Source organism: Ochotona princeps, chromosome 1, assembly GCF_030435755.1.
Source record: "Ochotona princeps isolate mOchPri1 chromosome 1, mOchPri1.hap1, whole genome shotgun sequence".
NCBI lineage: Eukaryota > Metazoa > Chordata > Mammalia > Lagomorpha > Ochotonidae > Ochotona > Ochotona princeps.
Window position 1 is genome coordinate 12,846,204 of NC_080832.1, and position 21,847 is coordinate 12,868,050.

At 39.7% G+C, this 21,847-nt stretch overlaps 1 protein-coding gene across 1 annotated transcript in view; it reads left to right on the top strand.

Moving 5' to 3' along the window:
- Positions 1 to 21,847, top strand: part of SYNE1 (spectrin repeat containing nuclear envelope protein 1) — a 465,933-nt gene that overhangs the window by 265,439 nt on the left and 178,647 nt on the right. Inside the window, exons 74-86 of the mRNA XM_058663996.1 lie at positions 3,350 to 3,475; positions 5,491 to 5,667; positions 6,983 to 7,248; positions 8,690 to 10,850; positions 12,770 to 13,107; positions 13,297 to 13,441; positions 14,056 to 14,274; positions 15,829 to 16,088; positions 17,350 to 17,515; positions 18,106 to 18,258; positions 19,507 to 19,659; positions 20,243 to 20,425; positions 21,512 to 21,649. Of these exons, the coding sequence (XP_058519979.1) occupies positions 3,350 to 3,475; positions 5,491 to 5,667; positions 6,983 to 7,248; positions 8,690 to 10,850; positions 12,770 to 13,107; positions 13,297 to 13,441; positions 14,056 to 14,274; positions 15,829 to 16,088; positions 17,350 to 17,515; positions 18,106 to 18,258; positions 19,507 to 19,659; positions 20,243 to 20,425; positions 21,512 to 21,649 (4,485 nt within the window). The remainder of the gene's footprint in view (positions 1 to 3,349; positions 3,476 to 5,490; positions 5,668 to 6,982; positions 7,249 to 8,689; positions 10,851 to 12,769; positions 13,108 to 13,296; positions 13,442 to 14,055; positions 14,275 to 15,828; positions 16,089 to 17,349; positions 17,516 to 18,105; positions 18,259 to 19,506; positions 19,660 to 20,242; positions 20,426 to 21,511; positions 21,650 to 21,847) is intronic.

Here is a 21,847-nt window from a genome sequence, read left to right on the forward strand (position 1 = left end):
TTTCCTCCCATGTAATTTAAATCATCTCTAGGTTATGTGTGAGACCTAACACAAAATGAAGACTATGGAAGTGATTGTTGAGGGAACATTGTTTAGGGAAAGGGATGACAAGATTAAGAGGTCGGTTTGTGTGCAACTTGTTCCTGAAGTGTCTGGTCTGCACTCGGTTGGATGTGTGGATGCAGTGTGAAGATGTGGAGGCTAAGTGTATCCATCCTCTGAAAGTTACGGCGGAGCTCGAATATCATGCTGCAGCTAAACACAACTTGTGAACAGAAAAGCTATACTAGCTCAACTCATAGGGCTTGACACAAAGTATTTGGTAGATAATGAAAATTGCCTTGTTGTCATGTGAAAGGAACCCCATTGCACAATAATCTGACACCAAATGTTTAGATGTTTGCTGTTTAGACTCCATCCAAACGTGGGAGAAATGTTTTCAAAACTTCTGCTCCAGGCAGCTTTTCTGTATAGCATTAATGCTATAGAAAAGGATTTCAAAGGAATTTAGTTGTAAAAGCTTATATTTACAGAGTTTAAGCTAATACTATTAATTCAATTTTGAAAACTGATTAATACAGTGTAATTATTCATTCTGTTCACATGGGAAAGATGTGTCGTTATTCTCCAAAGTGAACTTCCTGATCTAAGTGATTTGCAGCTAGTCATGCAATGGTTCACACACAGTATATATCAGGCACTTTGAAAATTTGTAAAAATGAGATCAAAAGATAAACTTTATTTTATTACAAAGAAATTTTGAAATCCATGCATATATTTTTATGATGCATGAGCACCATGAGCTTTTTGAAGTACCCTCACTCAAAGTATTTTTTAGAAAAACAATAAGATCAAAATAAATGAAACCCGGCTCTCCAAGAACCAAGAAAAATAGACCAAAATCTGTATATATGCTGCTTTTCCATGAAACTGTAATCTTTCTCATTCCTTGCCTGCCGGCTTATTTAATGGTGCTATCCAGAAAAAGATATTTTTGTTTATAAATCACATTCATTTGTATTTCATTATAATTTCTGGAAATAAATTCATTTTTAATTACATAGGAAGAAACTGAGGCTTACAGGAATCAAATTACTTGATGTTTTCTTTCCTTTCCTTACCACAAAAGAAAGGAAATGTGTCAGGGGAGAAGAAAAGCATGACTCCTCTTAGCATTCTGCTAGCACAGGAAAGAGCGACTGCACCTAACACTCAGGGGCCCTCAGCATGGACACTGATCCTTGAGGCGCCCTGTGTTGGGGTGCGTGGCCCCGTGTTGGGGTGCGTGGCTAACCTCCGCTTTGTGTCCCCTCTCTGGATAACCAGAGAAGGGACCTGCAGTGCCGCAGTCACTTGGATCTCAGTGACTCTGACGGAGATGGGTCTTGATTCATTGGAGTCGGCCTTTCCCACTGCAAGGCCTGGTTCATGGATTGTAGGTGGGAAGTCCTACCCGTCCCACCCTGACCAAAAAACACTGATTAGGCTGTCTTGGCTGATGGTAGTGGTCCCAAGATGTGTGTTCTCTCATTTAGTGACAACAAATGTATAATGATAATAAACCACATAATCATTAGAAAATATGCATTGGTTTGACTACTCAGAATGCCATATGCTTTAATAAGATAAAATGTAATTTTGGGAGAATAGGAAAAAATGCTATTAGATTTGCCTTTCAGGTTCATTTTAGTCACCCCCCCAAAAAAAAACAAACTTTGTAACTGACAATCTGCATGTAGATTTGAACAGTTCTAGGGTGAGGAGAACACAAATCATTATATATTACTTTAAATGAAATATATTTATAAATCAACGTTCTAACATTTTTTTCATTCCTAAAGCAGAGTGGGACAGGTAACCTTCTCTGGGTCACAGGTACATGATGAGGTGCTTTTTTTTTTTTTTAATATCTCTTAGTGACTAAAAAATATGACTCAAAAAAATGCCCAGTTTGTGCATTGACTAAATAAAGTACTACTTCGGACTTGCTGAGAAGTTGACCTGTGACTTTTATAACTAAACAAGGATAGTGTGTTTAGGTAGTCCATTGCAGAAGAGAAGACAAGGGACTGTCAAAATATTTGCCTCCATATTGGCTTACTTAGGATAAAAACAATCACATGTTGTCTCTGTGAGTCAGACTGACCCTTAGGACATGCTCTCATGACTGTAGGCAAGAACCACTTTTCGTCTCCGTCACCACCATCACTTTTCATTCAGTTCCTGCAGTAGCAGCTGCTGCCCTGCTCCTGTTGCTGCCCGCTGCCCCTACAGACTTTGCACACAACAGGAAGTGTGCCTAAAGAGCTGAGGGCGCATCAGGTTCCTCCCAGTGTCCTCCAGTCATCCCAGTGAGAGCATGGTGAGAAATTTGGGATTTTTTTTTTCTATCAACAGACTGCTTATATAATTTCTTACCAAAAGGAATCTTTTTGTTTACAAGAGTCCATTTCATTTTATTTTTAATTTTTTTTTACTTTTTAAAATTTATTTTTATTTTTTAAATTTTGTTTAAAATTTTTTTTATTCCATTCTATTTTATTTTTTGTCATGCAACAGACTGCTGGGGAAGCTGCTGACATCTAGTAGTTAGAAGGCAAGGAGACTGCTGGGCATTTTGCAGTGTCCAGAACGGCCACATCCGTGAAGAGTCCTTTGGCCTCCCAGGTTGATCATTCTGACCTTGCACAACTGTGAACTGAAGCCAGAGCCAGTGTCCCCTCCATTCTTGGGCCTATGCTCAGCTTTCTGACCCCGCTCCGACCTGTTTCTCCCTGCTGCAGCCTTGGAGCCTCTGGGATTGGTAGCCATCCCAGGCATGGCTCTGACTTGTGGCTATTATGTTCAGGATTTAAAGTGGCCTATGCAAACGGAGCAGTGGCAGGCACATCTCGGTGTGCCTCTGTGAACAAAGCTCCACCAGAAGCCTTTTTTTTTTTTTGGCTTTTGGGAAGGAGCCTTTTCACTTCATCTCAGGGAAACTTGCAAACCCACTCTAACCTTTATCTATGTCTCTGAATCTTGCAACAAGATGCTAAATAATACACTGTATGGTGGATAAGCTAGCATGTGAGCAGGGAATTTGGAAAGACCATAGGAATGTCTTTTACCCTTCTAAGACTGTATGGAATCCTTTGATACAATGAGAAACAGGGGGAAAATTGGTTCCTGTGGGTGTGTTTTGCATTCTTTTGTGTGAATCAATAATACCTGTTATTTATGACATGATGAGAACACTGAGATTGCAAGATTATTTTTGAAGTGCCAACAAAATCTCTATCACATATGGTACTTGATATTTAAGTAGAACATGCTTTTTCCTTTGCCACTTACAATTGTCTTGCTTCAGGTGAAACACTTCAGAGCTTTGCAAGAGCAGGCAAGGACATACTTAGATCTGCTTTGCTCCATGTGTGACTTGTCAAACTCCTCTGTGAAGGCTACAGCAAAGGACATTCAACAAACAGAGCAAATGGTAGGAAAGAAAAGAAAACCATGTTACATGGGATTGGCTTTAGCACATTCCTTTGTTTGGATGTTACATGTGAGACAGCCATGCTCCACAGTCTTTATAGTAAATTGGTATTTGAATCTCAGTTACACAAGCTCTCTAACACCGAGAACGTGGAATCAGAACTCAATCATTGATACCCATTGTATTGCTATCCGTTTGCATGTTCCCTCCCCACTTAAGCACCTTTCTTTTTCTCTTCCTGTTTTTCTACAACCTGTTTAATTTTTTCCCTGTTTTTGTTCTTAGTTTTAAATTTGGGAACACAAATCCTACATAATGATGTTTCATTCAGCAATAGATCACATATGCCATTGTGGCCCCCTAAGATTGTCATTGGAATTGAGAAAGTTCTGTTGCCTAATATTTTCACTCTTCCAAGTCTGTTTAGATGTGTTTCGTTATAACAATGCATTGTGATGTCACTGCCTATGGTGTTCAGTACAGTGCCATGCAGTGCAGGTCTGAAGCCTTGCAGCAACAGGGTGTCCAGCCAGCCACAGTGGGTGGGAAGTGCTAACATCTAGGCTTATCGCCTAATGACACATTTCTCAAAATGTGTTCCTGTCCTCAAGTGGTATGTGATAGGGATATTGAGCCCTGATTAGTTACATCAGAACTGCCATGGCTCCTGATGTTCCTTATTTACCTGCAAAGACTTTGGAGTGTGGTGCTGAAAAGGATTCGGAGGGTCTATGTGGGCTCACGAGAATGGTCATAATGATTTGGTAGTCCCCATGATTTGGCAGTACCCATCTGTGATGGACAGTGGTAATGATTTGGCAGCACCCGTCTGTGATGGACAGTGGTAATGATTTGGCAGCAGCCGTCTGTGATGGACAGTGGTAATGATTTGGCAGCACCCGTCTGTGATGGACAGTGGTAATGATTTGGCAGCACCCGTCTGACGGACAGTGGCTGCACAGGAGCCATGCACTCACAGGCTACTGCGCTGCATCCTTCTCTCTGAGGCAACATATTTGCAGTGAAAAGAAAAATGAGATTTGGAGATGGTACTTTGTTAAATAAATGTGTAATTGCAGAATGACCTAAAAGAAAATAATGTCTTAAAATAGCAAGGTTTATATCCATTAAAAATTAATTTATTTTATTAATTTATGACACAGTTCCATAGGCTCTGGGATTCCTTTTCCCCCCTCTAAGGCCCCCTAATTTCCTCTGTATTATTATAATAGTATAGTTCTGCGTGAACAGTCATAAGTCCATCATTTTGCTATTTAAATGCATCCTGACCTTGTAGGTATGGACAGTGATGAAGAATGCATCATCCTATTATCAGGTTGTATTTAACAGTTTCACTGGGAGTACATCTTTGATTTGGAAGTAAAGATGCATACTGTATTGTATTTTCACATCTGGACACATTGGTCATTCAGTAGCATGTTATTTAACTTCATGTTGTTTTAAGTTTTCTATTTCTCTTCCTGTTGTTGATTTTGTATTATGGCTTTTCATTTAAAGGAATGTATAGTAACTGCATAACAGAGACTATCATATCCAGGTTTTAATCTTCTGTGTTATACTATCACAATAAATATGACTTTACATGTTTATGAAACATATAAATTGTAATTTTTTTGCAGATGGCATATCAAAAATGAATGAGGCAGATTGAAAGTTATCTAAAACATTAATAACTTAGAAGTACAGTTACACACAAGAGTAATTTTTGTTTTCCAACTAACTCTGTCACTAAATGCATGTCAAAACAGTTGTGATTGTTGAAGTGCAGGTGTGAGAAACCAATCAGGCAGCTCTCGATTCTAATAAAGCCCCATATTACTGTTTGAAACCACATGGTATGCCTCAGATTTTTAGTCTTTGAACAGTTGAAATCTAAGAGAAGTGTTTAAGTTCTTTTTGGCTTTCTCTGTGCTTGTGTCCTTGCATGCACACGGGGGCACATCTGCTTGTGTGAGTGCTTCTAACAGCTGACTTCAATCCTGTGTTTTCTCAAGATTGAGCAAAGGCTTGCGCAGGCACAGGACTTAACTCATGGCTGGGAGGAGATCAAGTACCTGAAAGCTGAGCTGTGGATCTATCTTCAGGATGCTGATCAGCAAGTACAGAACATGAAGAGACGGCACTCGGAACTGGAGCCCAATATTGCCCAGAACATGATTTCCCAAGTAGAGGTGGGAATACATTTATGTCCAGGGGAGTTTAAGGAGGTCAAGACAGAAAGGATGACCTGAACTCTGTGTATTGGCTTCAGTGTGTGGTTGTCTGTCAGTTCTTAGACATCTGCACGGATGCCTGAGAAATCAGAGAATTCAAACAAGCAGCCTTCCTTTGGTGCCAGGGAAAGATATACCACTTGGTAAACATCCAAGTATGTTCTTGGAGCATCAAAGTACCACTGGCATTCCACTTCCCCTGGCTGTTCCCACCATGCTTTGTTGGTTAACCCAGCAGGTGTTATTCAGCCTATGGAGTAGAGTGTTACTAAATGAACATGCGCCCCCCATCCTTTTTTGTTTTAGATTTTCATCACCATGTTAAAGCCATAGGGTTGTAAGTTTAGTGCTTACATATTAATGAATAATTAAAAGGTTGGTGAAAATGAAATTTTAAAAAGTTGTGAAGATGGGCATTTAAGACAGAATTTCAGGTGCCTGCACCCCACATTGGAGTACCTGGGATCCATTTCCAGCTCCGGCCCCTAGGTCTGCCTTCCTCAATGCCGACCATGGGCGACAGTATTGATGGCTCAAGCAGTCGAGTTCCCAGCACCCAGGATAGAGACCTGGTTTGGATTGTTAACTCCTGGCTCCTGCCTCAGCCGTGGCCATTATGAGCAGTGAGGAGTGAATTAGTGGATGGAATCTCTGTCTCTGGAACTCAAGTAAATTATTAAAACTTTTTACAAAAAGATGTTTATTTTGGCACAATATGTTAAAATTCATACATAGTTTTCTCATAATATGCATGTGCAAAACTTTGCCAAGACTCCATATTTATATATCTAATGTAAAATAAAATGGTAAATATATGGTTCTTGGAAGTAGAATCACATATTTAATAACCTTTGACATTTTTCTGTGATTATAAATCATATGCTTTATACTAGAATATTGTTTATAAATACAGAAGGAATGAATAGGAAATACCTTTTTTTGCTTAAAAATTTTTAGAAAACTTAAACCTCACTCCAGTGCAAGATGCTGACTTTTTCCCTTAGCAGTGATGATATAGCTTTTGATGATGATATATCAATTTTTCTGTATACATCTCAACACAACAAATCTAACTCGTACGGATGAAGAAACTTCACATTCATAGATAAGTTAGGTGGATTTCTAGATTTATCTCGTTTTCCCACATGACCCTTTGTACAGTCTTCAGTTTCAAGTAACTTAAAATGTTTAGAGATAGTATAACTGTATTCCATTCCCTATGTATTGGGAGGATACTTCACCTGCTATCGATTTTGTCCTTATTGTCCTTTAGGAATTTGTCAAGCAAGTCCAGTCCAAACAGGCTTCAGTGCATGCTGTCATAGAAAAGGTGAACAAATTAACAAAGAATCAGGAGTCCCCGGAACACAAAGAAATCAGTCACTTAAATGACCAATGGCTGGACTTATGCCTGCAGTCCAACAGTCTGTGTTTGCAAAGGGAAGAGGATCTTCGAAGAACAAGGGATTACCATGACCGCATGAATGTTGTTGAAGCGTTCTTGGAAAAATTTACTACAGAGTGGGATAACTTAGCCAGGTGAGAGAAATTACCCTATGAGTCACAAGACTACAAATCCAAAAACTTCCCAATTTATAGAAAAAATAAAAATAAGGTTTTTTTTAGGTTCTTGATGTCTATTTTCGGTATCCGAATGAATGAAGCATTATGAAGAGCCTGGTTTGGCCATGTGATGGATCCATTAGTTTTCTAGTGGGCCAGAGAGAAACAATTAAAAATTTTCTGCTTTTCTCTGTGACATTAAACAATGTTCCACGAGTGATTATTCATCAGCTTAACAAATGTCCCAAGAACATTTATTTTCACAACTACCTTATGAAATTATCATCTGTGAATTTGTGAAATGAATCCTTGAATCAATGTTTCCTACATTTCTTAAGATTGCAGAGTAATATATTCTATGTAATCTAGTCAAGGTTTTTCGTATTCTATAAATTATCACAATGATCCAAATTAAATCCATTTCTGTCTTTTGTAATCTAATGCTGAAGGACTCCTCCTCCCCCAGCTTCCTTCCACACACACACACGCTGGGTGGTGTGTAAGTCATCATTGTTCACCGGGTTAAAACCTACCCTGCTCCTTATTTAGCTTGTCAGCAGTGAAGACTACCAACAGGTTGTTCTAGATGCTGTTACATCAATAGTGTTTTGGTATACGATTTTCATTTGTTGACTTTTGATTGGCTCAGGATTTTACTGGTCTTCGGAATGACTCTGGTCAGCCTGGTATACTCCTGAACTTCCAGCTTATGCTAGGCTTCCAGGCACCTCAGAGCTGATGGATCCTGAAGGGAACTCGCTGCCTCCCACCCTGCTTCTGCTAGTTCAGAATTGACCACTTTGTAAATGAAAGGCCAGACAATTCCACTTTCTTGTGTGCTTTGAGGTCACACAGATGAGAATTATTTGCATTACATAGGTTTAAAGCTTTGTAAACATCTAAGCATAAACCTGGGTAGCTGTTACCGCCACTGCTTTGTTTTTACGCATTGTAGTAACACTTTTGTTGGTTGGATTCACTAGCCATATGAAAGCACATAAATCATGACTCGCTCATTTCCATCAGTGCAGCTTACAGAAAGGCAGTTCATCACTGTTTTTTTCAAAATTTAATATAACCCAAATCACCCAGGCATCTTGCTACTGTTTAGGTTTTGCTCAGTTCATCAGAGCCAGAGGAAACCAAAAGCATAGGACAGATTTAATTAGAGGGCAGCATTGACTAGATAAAAGAGGGTGGAAAGGAATATAGGTGGTTTAATTCAACAGCTGGTAAAAACACAAGAGATTCTATTCCATAATAATTACTGTACCCCTGTCAAAATGTTGATCAAACTATTCTTAATAAGCTAAAGCTATCCACTTAATGCAAATGATAAAGTGTGAGTTGACATGGAATGAACCAACATCAACAGTGATGGAAGTTGCTTATCTTGTATGTTTCAATGTTTTGGCAGATCTGATGCAGAGAGCACAGCTGTTCATCTGGAAGCTTTGCAGAAGTTAGCATTGGCCTTGCAGGAGAGAAAGTATGCCATTGAAGAGCTGAAAGAGCAAAAGCAGAAAATCATAGAACATTTGAATGTGGATGACAAAGAACTTGTCAAAGAGCAGACGAGTCACTTTGAACAGCGTTGGTTTCAGCTTGAGGATCTTGTGAAAAGGAAAATCCAAGTGTCAGTCACCAACCTGGAGGAGCTGCACGTGGTGCAGTCCCGATTTCAGGAGTTAATGGAGTGGGCAGAAGAGCAGCAGCCCAGTGTTGCAGAGGCCCTGAAGCACAGCCCTCCTCCCGATTTGGCTCAGAATCTCCTCATGGACCACCTGGCCATCTGCAGTGAACTGGAGGCCAAGCAAATGCTCCTGAAGTCACTCACAAAGGATGCTGACAGAGTAATGGCAGACCTCGGTCTAAATGAGCGGCAGATCATCCAGAAGGCGCTTTCTGATGCCCAGAGGCATGTGAACTGTCTCAGTGACTTAGTGGGCCAGCGAAGAAAGTATTTAAACAAAGCCTTGTCTGAGAAGACCCAGTTCCTCATGGCAGTGTCCCAGGCGACCAGCCAAATTCAGCAACATGAGAGAAAAATCATGTTCCGGGAACACATCTGCCTGCTACCAGATGACGTAAGCAAACAGGTTAAAACATGTAAGAGTGCACAAGCCAGCCTCAAGACTTACCAAAATGAAGTCTCAGGACTCTGGGCCCAGGGTCGTGAGTTAATGAAAGGAGTCACGGAGCAGGAAAGGGGTGAAGTGCTTGGGAAGCTCCAGGAATTGCAAAGTGTCTATGACACTGTTTTACAAAAATGCAGCCATCGGCTGCAAGAACTAGAAAAAAGTTTAGTCTCTAGGAAGCATTTTAAGGAAGATTTTGATAAAGCTTGTCACTGGCTAAAGCAAGCAGATATTGTTACATTTCCTGAAATCAGTCTAATGAATGAAAGTACTGAGCTTCATACACAACTGGCCAAATACCAAGACATTCTAGAACAATCTCCAGAATATGAAAATCTTCTGCTTAGGCTACAGAGAACCGGGCAGGCCATCTTACCATCACTGAATGAAGTTGATCATTCTTACCTCAATGAAAAGCTGACTGCTTTTCCCCAACAATTGAATGTCATTGTTGCCTTGGCTAAAGACAAGTTCTACAAAGTCCAAGAAGCGATTCTCGCACGGAAGGAATATTCTTCCTTGATTGAGCTGACAACACATTCTCTGAGTGAACTTGAAGATCAGTTCTTGAAGATGAGCAAGGTCCCCAGTGACCTGAGTGTTGAAGAGGTTCTGTCTCTCCAGGATGGTTGTCGAGCCCTTCTTGATGAGGTGACGGGCCTTGGGGAAGCCGTAGATGAACTCAATCAGAAAAAAGAAAGTTTTCGTAGCACAGGCCAGCCTTGGAAGCCAGACAAGATGACGCACCTTGTCAGCTTGTATCACAGGCTGAGGCGACAGATGGAACAAAGGGTTGGTGCATTAGAAGACACTACCAGTGCTTACCAAGAGCACCAGACCATGTGCCAGCAGCTCGAGAGACAACTAGAGGCTGTGAAAAAGCAGCAGACCAAAGTGAATGAGGAAACTCTGCCCGCAGATGAGAAGCTCAAAATGTACCACTCCCTGGCAGGAAGTCTGCAGGACTCGGGCATTCTGCTGAAACGAGTGACCCTGCATCTAGAGGACCTCACCCCACATCTGGACCCCCTGGCCTATGAGAAAGCCAAGCATCAGATCCAGGTGTGGCAGGAAGAGTTGACCTTGTTGACTTCTGCCATCAGTGACACGGTGACAGAGTGTGAGAGCCGAATGGTACAAAGTATAGACTTCCAGACTGAGATGAGCCGCTCCCTGGACTGGCTGAGGCAGGTGAAGGCAGGACTCAGAGGGCCCCTCTCTCTGGACCTCAGCCTGCAGGCCATCCAGGAAGAAATCAGAAAGATCCAGATTCATCAGGAAGAGGTCCAATCCAGCCTGAGGATCATGAATGCCCTGAGTAGTAAGGAGAAGGAGAAATTCATGAAAGCCAAAGAACTGCTCTCCGCTAACTTAGAGCAGACCCTTGCTGAACTGTCGGAGCTGGACGGAGACATTCAGGAGGCTCTACGCACCAGACAGGTGAGCAGGATGTGGCTTGGCTGTGATTTCCCCCACTGTGCTAGTAGGTAAACCACATGTGTGAAATAGGTTTAATCGTGAAAACTAATCCCTTAAATACTTTCTTTGGTACCATATAGAATCATGCTTTTGGATTGTATTTCTTGTTTATGTCATAGAATTCATTTCATGTGGGTTTCATGGTGACCCCAATTCACTAGACTAAGTAGTATAATTTGTCACCCATTCTTTTTGAGAGAGATTATTTCAAAAATTAATATTGACAATCCACTGCTATGACAAAGTATTGAGCAAAAATCGTATCTGTGGTGAACATGCATGAAGTTTTTCTTGCCAACATTACCTTAAAAATAACAACTATTTACATAGCACTTACACTGTACTAGATATTGTAAGTAATTTAGATATGATTTAAAGTAAATAGGATGGTATGTATTTATGCAAATATTAAGCCCATTTTGTGTAAGGGACTGAGTATCTTGGGTTTTTAGTATGCATGGAGCTGCTGTGTGGGTGAAGGGTGAGGGTGGAGGTGAAGGGATTAGATCTGGAAGCAGTCTTTCTAGGATACCAAGGAGAAGTGTGTTAGGGTATTAATGAAATTGGTTAACACTGAATAGTTAACTATGTTCCTCAAACAATGTGAAACCTGGAATTTGACATTAGTTCCAGATGGAGGGCATCCCAAAAGAGAGCGGCAAAGGGCAATGCACCCTAACCATGATACTAAGACATTTTTAGTGGGGTCTCAGTTGCTTCATCTGTTTATTTCTTCCTTGCCTGATTCACAGTAGCACAACAGATGAAAGATGCGAATATTAATGATGACTTGGCATAGCAACTCCCCAGACAAGCCTCCTAAACATAGCTCACTTCAGGGCTTGCAAGTTCTACTCATTCAGAAATAACAGCTCCAGTAGTGTCCAGAGGGCTACTTCCTTTGCCCCTTGCTTCCTTTTAACACATCTGTGCTCATTGCTCTTCTTACCTAAAGTTTTTTTTCTTGAAAAGCTGTGTCTTGAAACTCACTATTTTGAACCAAAATCTTAAATCTGTTAAATGTCTCTACTTCTGCTTTCTTGACATTTTACTGACCTGGTATATATAACCAGAGGTCATGGGTCAGGATAATCCTTATTTACACCTGCTCCCCTTTGGTCTGCCGTCCGTAGTCATTCCCCATGTGCTACCTTCATCTCCACATTTCCTAACAGTTCTCTGCGTCTTGACCACACGGTGATATTTTGTTCTGTGCAGGCCTAGGGGAATTTGAAGTGTTTCTTTGCTTCTTTGCTTTTTAAATAATTATCTGAAAGACAGAGTTAGAGAAAGAGGAGGAGACACAGAGAAGGAGAGGTCTTAGCCTACGTGCCACAGTGATGGTGTCTCCCTTGCTTGTAGATTCCAGGATGCACAATTCCAAACCCAAGCTTTTCTATTTCACTCTCTATTCAAAACAGGCTACTCTTTTAGTTCTCGAAATTTGACCTTGTGCATTCGTATTGTGAGGCTTGGTGGTCCTGTGTTTCTCAGCAACTGAGGCATTATTGCATTTCAGTAAGCATTCAGTCTGCCATATTTACTGCTAAGCATATTATTGTCATTAGAGACAGAGAAAAATTGTAGAACTAGTCCTGGTACTGACATGAATTCCTTTTCTATTTCTGTCCTTATTTTTTTAACTGTAATTATAAAGTTATAAAAAGAACAACAGATGGGAAAATAGATGGATTACTCCACAAAAATAATCGACAATTTATCAATTCATATCTGTTCACATACACACATATATATGTATATATGTGTATGTACATATATATGTGTAGGATTGAGTCATGAAAAAAATGAGAAAGTGGAACTATTTCGCATAAACACATTACAATTGAGAATTGATTGTGATTTCAATCACTGTTTTTCAGGCCAGCTTGACTGAACTCTACAGTCAGTGTCAAAGGTATTACCAAGTATTTCAAGCAGCTAATGACTGGCTTGAGGATGCCCAAGAAATGTTGCAGCTGACAGACCAGGGCCTAGATGTGGAGAGTGCAGAAGAAAATCTCAAAAGCCACACAGAATTTTTCAGTGCTGAGGGTCAGTTGCACAGTAATCTGGAGGAGCTCCGAGGCCTGGTCACCAACCTTGACCCACTCATTGTGCCACATGGCAAAGAAGACCTGGCAGAGAAGTTGGCTTCCCTGGACAAGAAGAGTCAGAAGATAAGCCAGGAGTCACATGCCCAGTTAGGTCTCCTGCAGAGGTAATTGAGTCGTCTGCTTTCTACTTCAATGGAGTGAACTTTCACTCATAATAGGATAAAATAGTAATGATATGCATTAGTAGGTAAATTCATTCTTTTCTTTATAACATTTTAAGACAATTTGCACCAGTGCTTTTGAGAACTGTGAGATGTCATGATCTTTACCAGTCTGTCTTGGATTCTTTCAAGATGTGCAGTGCAATGGCAAGACTACCAGAAGGCGAGGGAAAAAGTCATTGAACTGATGAATGAGGCAGAAAAGAAACTGTCTGAGTTTTCCTTGCTGAAGACATCTTCTAGTCATGAAGCAGAAGCAAAATTATCAGAACACAAGGTCTATTTTATTATTCTCTGTTTATTTATGATTGTGATTGGCCTTTGCAACACAGTGGCTATAGGGACACCTCAATAAGGCTTGAAAGTCCTCATTTCTATCTGGGTACATCAACTATGATAAAGATGCACTTAACTCATCACTCAGAGAAGCTTTAAAATTTTTAAATGTTCTCATTGTTTTAAGATCCCCATTGGCAACACGCAGCTAGGATTTGAAAGAAGCATTCAGAGTAAGCAGTTCTGATGAGACGTGACACTGAGTAAATGCCAGTAAAGATTGCCTGTTGATAACTCAGATTAATTGAAATGAAATTTAAAAATGAGTATCTGAGTCTCCCCTGCAGGGCATTGCAGTAAGAGAATGTAATGTGCTGAACTTTCAAATCCAGTACAGTTGTATTTGTGCTGCTTTTTAAAAATGGGAAAATATCGAGTAACAGATCAATGTCTGCTTGTAATTGCTAAATAAATACCCACTTATAAAGATTCCAAGCCTAGGTCAGTCTAAAACCTATGTCATCTAGAAACCTTTGCTCTTTTTGCTAATTGAAGTCATACCAAAATCCACTGAATTTTTAAAGAATCATCTCTTCTTCCACTGGAAATCCCTAGGCTTTAGTGTCAGTGGTTAACTCATTCCGTGACAAAATTCTGGCCCTGGAGGAAAAAGTTTCAGAGCTGGAGAAAACCGGAAATGAAGCCAGTAAGGTGACCCTGAGCCGGTCAATGACTGCGGTGTGGCAGCGCTGGACACGCCTCCACGCTGTGGCCCAAGACCAGGAGAAGATTCTGGAAGATGCATTGGATGAATGGAAGGGCTTGGACAGCAAGGTAAATTCCCTAATTAATGGGGGTGGGATTGATTATTTTTCTGACTGATTATAGTGTTCTGTTGGCTTTCCATATGTGGGAATATCTAGGAAAACATGCATGTGTTTCCAAGACCAGACATTTTTTGGTCGTCATTCCTCAAATGACTCAGTGTAGCAAGCACTTACATTGTATTGAGTATTGTAAATAATCTAGAATTGGTTAAAGTATATGGGAGGATAAACATAGGTTATATGAAAATCTTGTACCATTGTACATAAAAGATATGAACATCTATGGATTTAGATATCTGGGGTCCTGGACTGCATATCTAGAAAGGAGCCTGTTTTTGAGAAATATGAGGTTACTTTAAAAAGTGCTCTAAAAGCCAGTGTTGGAAGTATGAGTTCTTGCTACAAGAATTAAAAATTGTTACATAGCGGATTTTTTTGTCATAATATGCATTTCCACACATTATTAAAAAAATGTCCACCAAAGTAACCTCATAGTTTAATTTTGTCTTCTTAAGGATCCTCACGTTTTCCTTCAGCTTAAAATAGACTTTATGAAAGTAAAGGCCTGTTTTTATTTCCATTTTTAATGTATGAAAACTAAATTATGACAGAAATCCAATACAAATGCTTGTCCTTTGATATAAAGTAAAACATTTCCATGCGAAAAACCAAACACATTTTATAAGAATTACAAGCCAATTTTTACCTATTTGCATTATTATTTGGCTTGAAAAAGCACAATATACTTTTTTATGGAGATGAAAATAAGCAATAACTTAACTCTTTACCAAATCCTACATAAGTTGAACATCCCTAATCTGAAAATATAAAATCCAAAATGCTTCAACATTCAAGCATTTTTGATTGTTAACATGATATCAGAAGTGGAAAATTCAGGTAATGAGGTTTGATTAACACACATATTCTCCAAAAATATTATAAAGTATTACCTTCAGGTCGTGTGTGTGTGTGTGTGTGTGTGTGTGTGCCATACATGAATTTTATATTGAGACTTGGTGTCAAGTCTTGGTCCCAAGACACCTCCTTAAGTATAAACAAATATTCCAAATTTTTTAAAAAATCCAAAATTGGAAACACTTCCAATCTCAAGTATTTTGGTAAGGGATACTCAGTCTGTATTTAATTTCCTCTCTATTTTAAGAGGGGTTCAGTGGTGTACGACATAACTTCTTTTATGACTCAAAATAATATTCAAGTTAACTTAAATATTGATGTTTCTGTTTGCTATCTTTATTTATCATTTAAAATAAAACCTTCTTCTGTATTGCCCATGGTCTCTGATTATCATATTGTAAAACTGAAGATTTAAACCTGGAGTTTCATCAGTGGTCTTTCCTTTCACATTAAGAAATTGCTCAGGTTTAGACATCTCTGCATCCTGGAGTTTTGGAGATTTAGAGTTTTAAATGGAGTTTGTATGAGCACCTTTAAGGAGCTGTGATGTACAGGTGTCAATCAGTGGTACTATTTCTTATAATTGCCCCATGATTTTCAGCTTCTAAATTTTTCTGAACTTTGTATTCTGTACGGCTGTCCTCAGGTTACAAAAGCCAGTGAAAGGACTGGTGAGTTGCAAGATAAATTACCTGGAAACTCAGTGGAGAAAGCCTCCAAAGCAGAGCTCTCGGCTCTTCTAGAACGTCAGGAGGCATTCGCCGTGGAACTGGAGCTGCAGCAGTCACTGTTGGGCACGCTAAGGCAGCAGGCACTGAGCATGCTCCAGCACGAAGCCACCCTACCCTCTGGGGAAGAGCCAGCCATCCTGCAGCAAATTACAGCCATGCAGGATCAGTGCATCAAGTAATTATCTACTTGCTCTCATTCTCTGTCCACTTAGTCTTGATGCCTAGGGGACAAGTGTGGTATGTGGATGTGGGGGTGTTCCACCTGCCAGCTTGAAAATCTGGGGGCTCTAAATCTATCATCGTAAGTTTTCTGTTTCCTTAGTCATGAATCATGAAACATACATATCCGGTAGAATTTAAAAATTTGGGCATAAACCGTACAGACTTGCCATCTGCCTTCATGCAGTTGACAGGTAGAAGAGACAAATAAGGAAAAAAGCCAGTGTGGTAGAAATGGAAGAGGGATGAAGGGAATTCAAAGCAGGCAGAGAACCTTCACAAGAAATTTTCAACTGAAGACTGAGCAGCAGTGAGCAGTCTTCAGAGTGCAAGGGGATTCTGCAAACATGAGAATAACATGTAAAGAAGCTTGGAAGTCAGTGTGTTGCAGTCAAGGAGCTCCTTGGAGGATGGATGAGGAGAAGTGGGTGACTGGAGACAAGTGGAGCTGGAAAGGGAGGTTGTGGGGAACTACTTGGAACCCAGGTTTGAGGCAGCCTGATGACTCATTGGCCATATAGAGTTCAGGGGGTAGGAGCAAGATGACCTTGTAGTCCAGGTGAATAAAAGCCATTGATTACTGGTTATGAATCTTAATTACATGACATAAACTTCATTTGTTTCTTAGGCAAGAAAAAATATGTGGTTGTTCGATAATTGACAAATGCAACCTCATCTGTTTGCTAGTTTAGGTTCTTTCAGTTACAGACGATGTCAGGGTGATCTGACACCACATATTCAAACCTTTTTACTGAAATTTCCTTAGTTCTAATCAAATACATGATGTTTGGACATTTATTGTCATTATTCACTGAGAAGCTTTGAAACCTGGGTTCTTTCCATAAAGTTTAACTTCTGAAAGTCACTAATACTCCAATCACATGATGTTTTAAACCCAAGAGGGTAGTCTGCTGTTTGAGCATGTCTCCAAAGAGAACTTAGTCATCAAATAATCCCCGTGGGCTTCAGAGAGGAACAGTGTGGCATGGTAACATGGGAGAGAGTTGAATCCCTTTTTCCAGGGATGCTCGATTCACCTCACCGTGTTTGAACTGAACTCAAGTAATACTAAACCTTGATGACTTGAGAAGTATCTTCACTTGCAAAAACGATCCTAAGATTCTGGGGTTTTGCATATGTTTTTGATAAAATGGTATTTGGTGTAAGGGGTCAATTTGAAATCATGTTCTGATTTTCTCCCTCTGATGTTCCTGAAGCATGCAGGAGAAGCTGAAGAGTCATGGGAAGCAGGCCAAGCAGGAGCTGAAGGACCGCGGAGCAGTGGAGAGGCAGATCCATTCTGTGAAATCTTGGGTTCAGAAAACAAAGGAATATTTAGGGAATCCCACAATAGAAGTAGATGCCCAACTTAAAGAACTTCAGGTACCAAGATGTCCATATCCATCATTTATAAAGAAACTATTTCACTAATGACAATGACACAAAGACTTCGTGCTTAATGCAACAATAAAAAGACATACAGTGAGCATTTGGCACAGCAGTTCACTGGTACATTTACATCCCATGTAGGAGTTGAAGTAACACCTACTCTGCTTTGAATCTAGCTTCTTGGTTGACATCACTTTGTAAGGCTGTAAAATTTCAAGAACCAAAGACCGTGCCACTCACATCGGAGCCCCAAATTGAGCTCCACACTCCTGGGTTTGGCCTGACAGAGCCCTGGGTGTTGGACAATCAGCAGATGAAAGATCTTTCCCGGTCTCCCTTTTCATCTGTTTCACCAAGGTTTCAAAGTGTTCAAAAGCATATGAGATAAAATAAGTGTTACTTCATGGATTTTTCTTTTGTTTGAGATATTTGTTGACACTTTTCACATTCAGAAACTGAAGAAGTTTTCTGTTAAAAGGCATTTCTGTAAATCCACACTTAGCCATTTATTATTGGATGTCTCTATACCAATAAAGATCAGCTCCCTTGTCAATTGACTCATAGGCGTATTTATTTCTCTTCAGGGTCTCTTAGCAGAAGCTGCCAATCACCGACAGAACATTGAGAAAATAGCTGAAGAACAGAAACAGAAGTACTTGGATCTCTATACCATCTTGCCTTCTGAAATGTCCCTTCAGTTAGCTGAGGCAGCACTGGAACTGAAGATCCAGGACCAGGTAAACTTAATGAGCAAGAAAAATGTAGGACCAGTCCTCTTGCATAAGAGTTCTGATTTGCATGGTCATGTTTCCTTGCCAACAGAGTTCAAGAATAGATCAATACAGAACGATGCTGTCAAAGTTCTTTCTCATAGTCAAGAAATACATCAACTATTTACACATGTGAACAATAATGTTATGCAATCAAACATGAGCTAGCTACTCTACCACATGTTTAAAAACTGATTGAAAATATTCCTATATGTAACAAATACTTTTGTTTATGCTTTAATTGACATGTAAGTATCTTACCTCTTTGTGAATACAATGACAAATATTTATCAATAGCCTAGAAGCTGCCAAGTGCTTTCATACTTATTTTAGTGCAGTAGGCCATCAACATATAAGTTAAAGATGTTCGGGGGAAGTAAAAAAAGGCCAAATTATGAAAAATAGGGTAAATGCAAGGGATAAATTTATTAACGTGAAGTACAGACTCTTCACTATTAGGTTCTCCAATGTTAAAAGAGGAAAGCTTATTATTTTAGCCCTGACTGCCAGACTAAAAGAAAAGGAGTGAAAAGAAATGTAATTTTATGTCTATAAGTTATAACACAAATTTTGTTTTTTTGTAAGAAACATGTAATTGTTTCTGGTGCTCAGACCAGCATTAAACTTATTATCTTTAGTCTTATTAAAGGGATACCCTGTTATGCTCTGAAAATAGTCTCAAGTAATATGTGTGTGCAGATGTGTGTACTGGTGAGGGGGTATTCTTATCCACTTAATGATATGATTAAAGCAAGTCTATCTAGAACAAAGAAGATCCACTACTAGTTCGTCAATGTAGCATGAAACGAAATGTCTGTAAAATTTGTCCAAGCATGCTGGACTCTTACGAGTCTCCAGCGCATTACGTAAGCTATTTGGGAAGGCTTTCCACGTTGTGAAGAAGGCTTACAGGCCCTGGGTCTGGAGACCATTAAATTAGTAGATGAAGAAAGGACTCCACCTCAGCTCCCTTCAGGGCCATCTAGAAGGTCCTTGCTCTTTTGCTGAACCACAGCAACAGGAGAAAAGGACAAGTACAAGGATGGTTTCAAGCAAAGCAGCCTGGAAACCAGAGTTGTAACAGCTGCTTTGAGAAAGTACATCAAGGCCAAAGCAGTGCTCATCACCTGTCTCCTGTCAGCCCCATTTGTAATTTTGAGTATTTCTTATGCCATTTACCCATGGTTGGTTTTGCTGTTCTCGCTGATTCTTTAGATCCAAGAAAAAGTAAATGAACTGGAGCAGAGCAAGGCCGTGAGCCTGGAATTAAGCCGGCAGATTCAGAAGATAGCTAAAGACCTCACAACCATTCTAACAAAGCTGAAAGCAAAGACCAGTGATTTAGCACAAGCTAGAGCTGATCAAAAGGTAAGGCGGAGGATGATCTGGAAATACACAGGGTGCTACTGAGTAAGTTAAATAGAGTTTAGAGTCAGTTTTATTTGGGGACATAGGAAAGAAAAACTGTCTTTGCTAGCAACTTTAAAAAAAAAACAAGATAGTAAGTGAAAGCAGTAAAGAACTTATATAAATGCAGTAACAAAACTCTACTTAAATGATTTACCATTGTAATCAAAGTGTGTTAGTAAATGTATATGCATGATGGCTTAGACATACAAGAGCATTAATTCCCAACTGAATGACTTTCTTGATGGCTAAAGTTGTGTTCTCACTGTGTGGATGAGTTAATGACTCCAATCTTTTTCGGGTGGGGCAGAAGGAAAAGATTAGCCCCTTTACTCGGTTCATAGGAAATAAACACCAGGATTACAGCACATCCTGCTCTGCCTGTCCAGCCAAAGAGACAGAAATGACCTGATGCTGGCTGAGCTAGCTTTTGTCCTAGTTGTCTTTTTCAAAAATCATGCAAAATGTAATACCTCTATTCTTGGAAGACCTGGAAAATGTATTCTCTGTAGTCTCATGTCCTTTTATTCTCAATAACCATCAGGTTCTGGGAGAGGAATTAGATGGATGTAATTCAAGGTTGGTTGAATTAGATGTAGCTGTACAAAGATTCTCAGAGCGGAATAGTCACCTGGGGAAGCCACTGGCCAAGAAGATAGGAAAGCTGACGGAACTCTACCAGCAGACCGTCAGACAGGCTGAGAGTCGGCTCAACAAGCTCCTTCAGGTATGTTTTACAGAACAGACCAATCACCACAAACATGCAGGTTCTGAAAGTAAATTAAAAGATAATATTGGCAGTGATACAACTAGCTTATCTGCAGTTTATTTCATACCACTACTGAATCCTGTATATTTACATTTTATGAAAGCCTGTTATTTTGTAACACATCCTATTACAAAGGCACTGACAATAGATTGTCAATAGGTGTATGTTTTGTAAACTGGAGAATTATTTTGTAAACTGCGTGGTCATTAGTTTGGGAAGAATTCAAGGATCACAAATTAAGCTCAGACTCATTGTCTCCACATGTAAGTGGTTTGTCTTTGCTTCACAGATGCAGCTCGTCTGTCCACCTTAACTGTTGAGCATACACTGGTCTTTTGTAAATTGATTGTCATTTCTCTAATGAAGAAAAATTCAAATTATGAGTTTAAACTTGCCATATATGGTCTTTAAAAGAGAGATTTATTTATTTTGAAAGTCAGAATTATAGAGAGGGAACAGGCAATGAAAGAGAGCTTCAATGGTTCAATTCCCAATGAGCAGCAGAGCCAGTACTGGGTCAGGCTGAAAACACAGCCAGGAGCTTCATCAGCTCTTCCATATGGTGGCAAGGCCCAAACACTTGGACCAGCCTTTGCTGCTTTTCCCTGGCCATCAGCAGGAAGCTGAATCAGAGCTAGAACAGCCAGGACATGAACTGGCATCCATAGACATGGCAGCATCACAGACAGTAGCTGTATCTGCTATACAAAAGTGTCAGGCCAATGCTATAATCCCCACCGGCCACTTTCTTACCCACTGCAGCTTCGAAAAAGAAGTAGAGGAGAGATGGATTGAGAATGGCAAACAAGAAAGAATAAGAAAAGGAGAAATCATTTAACTGTATTAAAAAGTTGAACTTTATCCTAAAGTCTCTAAAACTAGACTGACTAGATTTCAACAGATAAATGATTTTTCATGCTACAGTAAATATCAAAGATGTTAAAATCATTCATATTGTTATATTTAAAGATACAGCTAGAAGATGCATTTCTAGTTCAAGAAGCAGAATTTGCATTTCACATATGAATGTTGATTTTTTTTCAGGCAGCATCACATTTAGATGAATATACTGAAATGCTGGAATTAATTCTGAAGTGGATTGAGAAAGCTAAAGTCTTGGTACACGGAAATATTACTTGGAATTCTGCAAGCCAGCTTCGGGAACAATATATTTTGCATCAGGTAACTTTAAGTGTTTTCCAAGAGTAAATGAGAACCATTGGGTTCAATGGGCAGACTGACACAAAATGTACAGAATCATGGTGCAACATTATTGTATGTATGCAATAGAAGTCGTGCATAGGTAGTCAGAAGGTGTTTATTGTTTTGACAGAGAATCTCTGCTCATGAGATTTCATAAGACTGTGTAAGTAGATATTC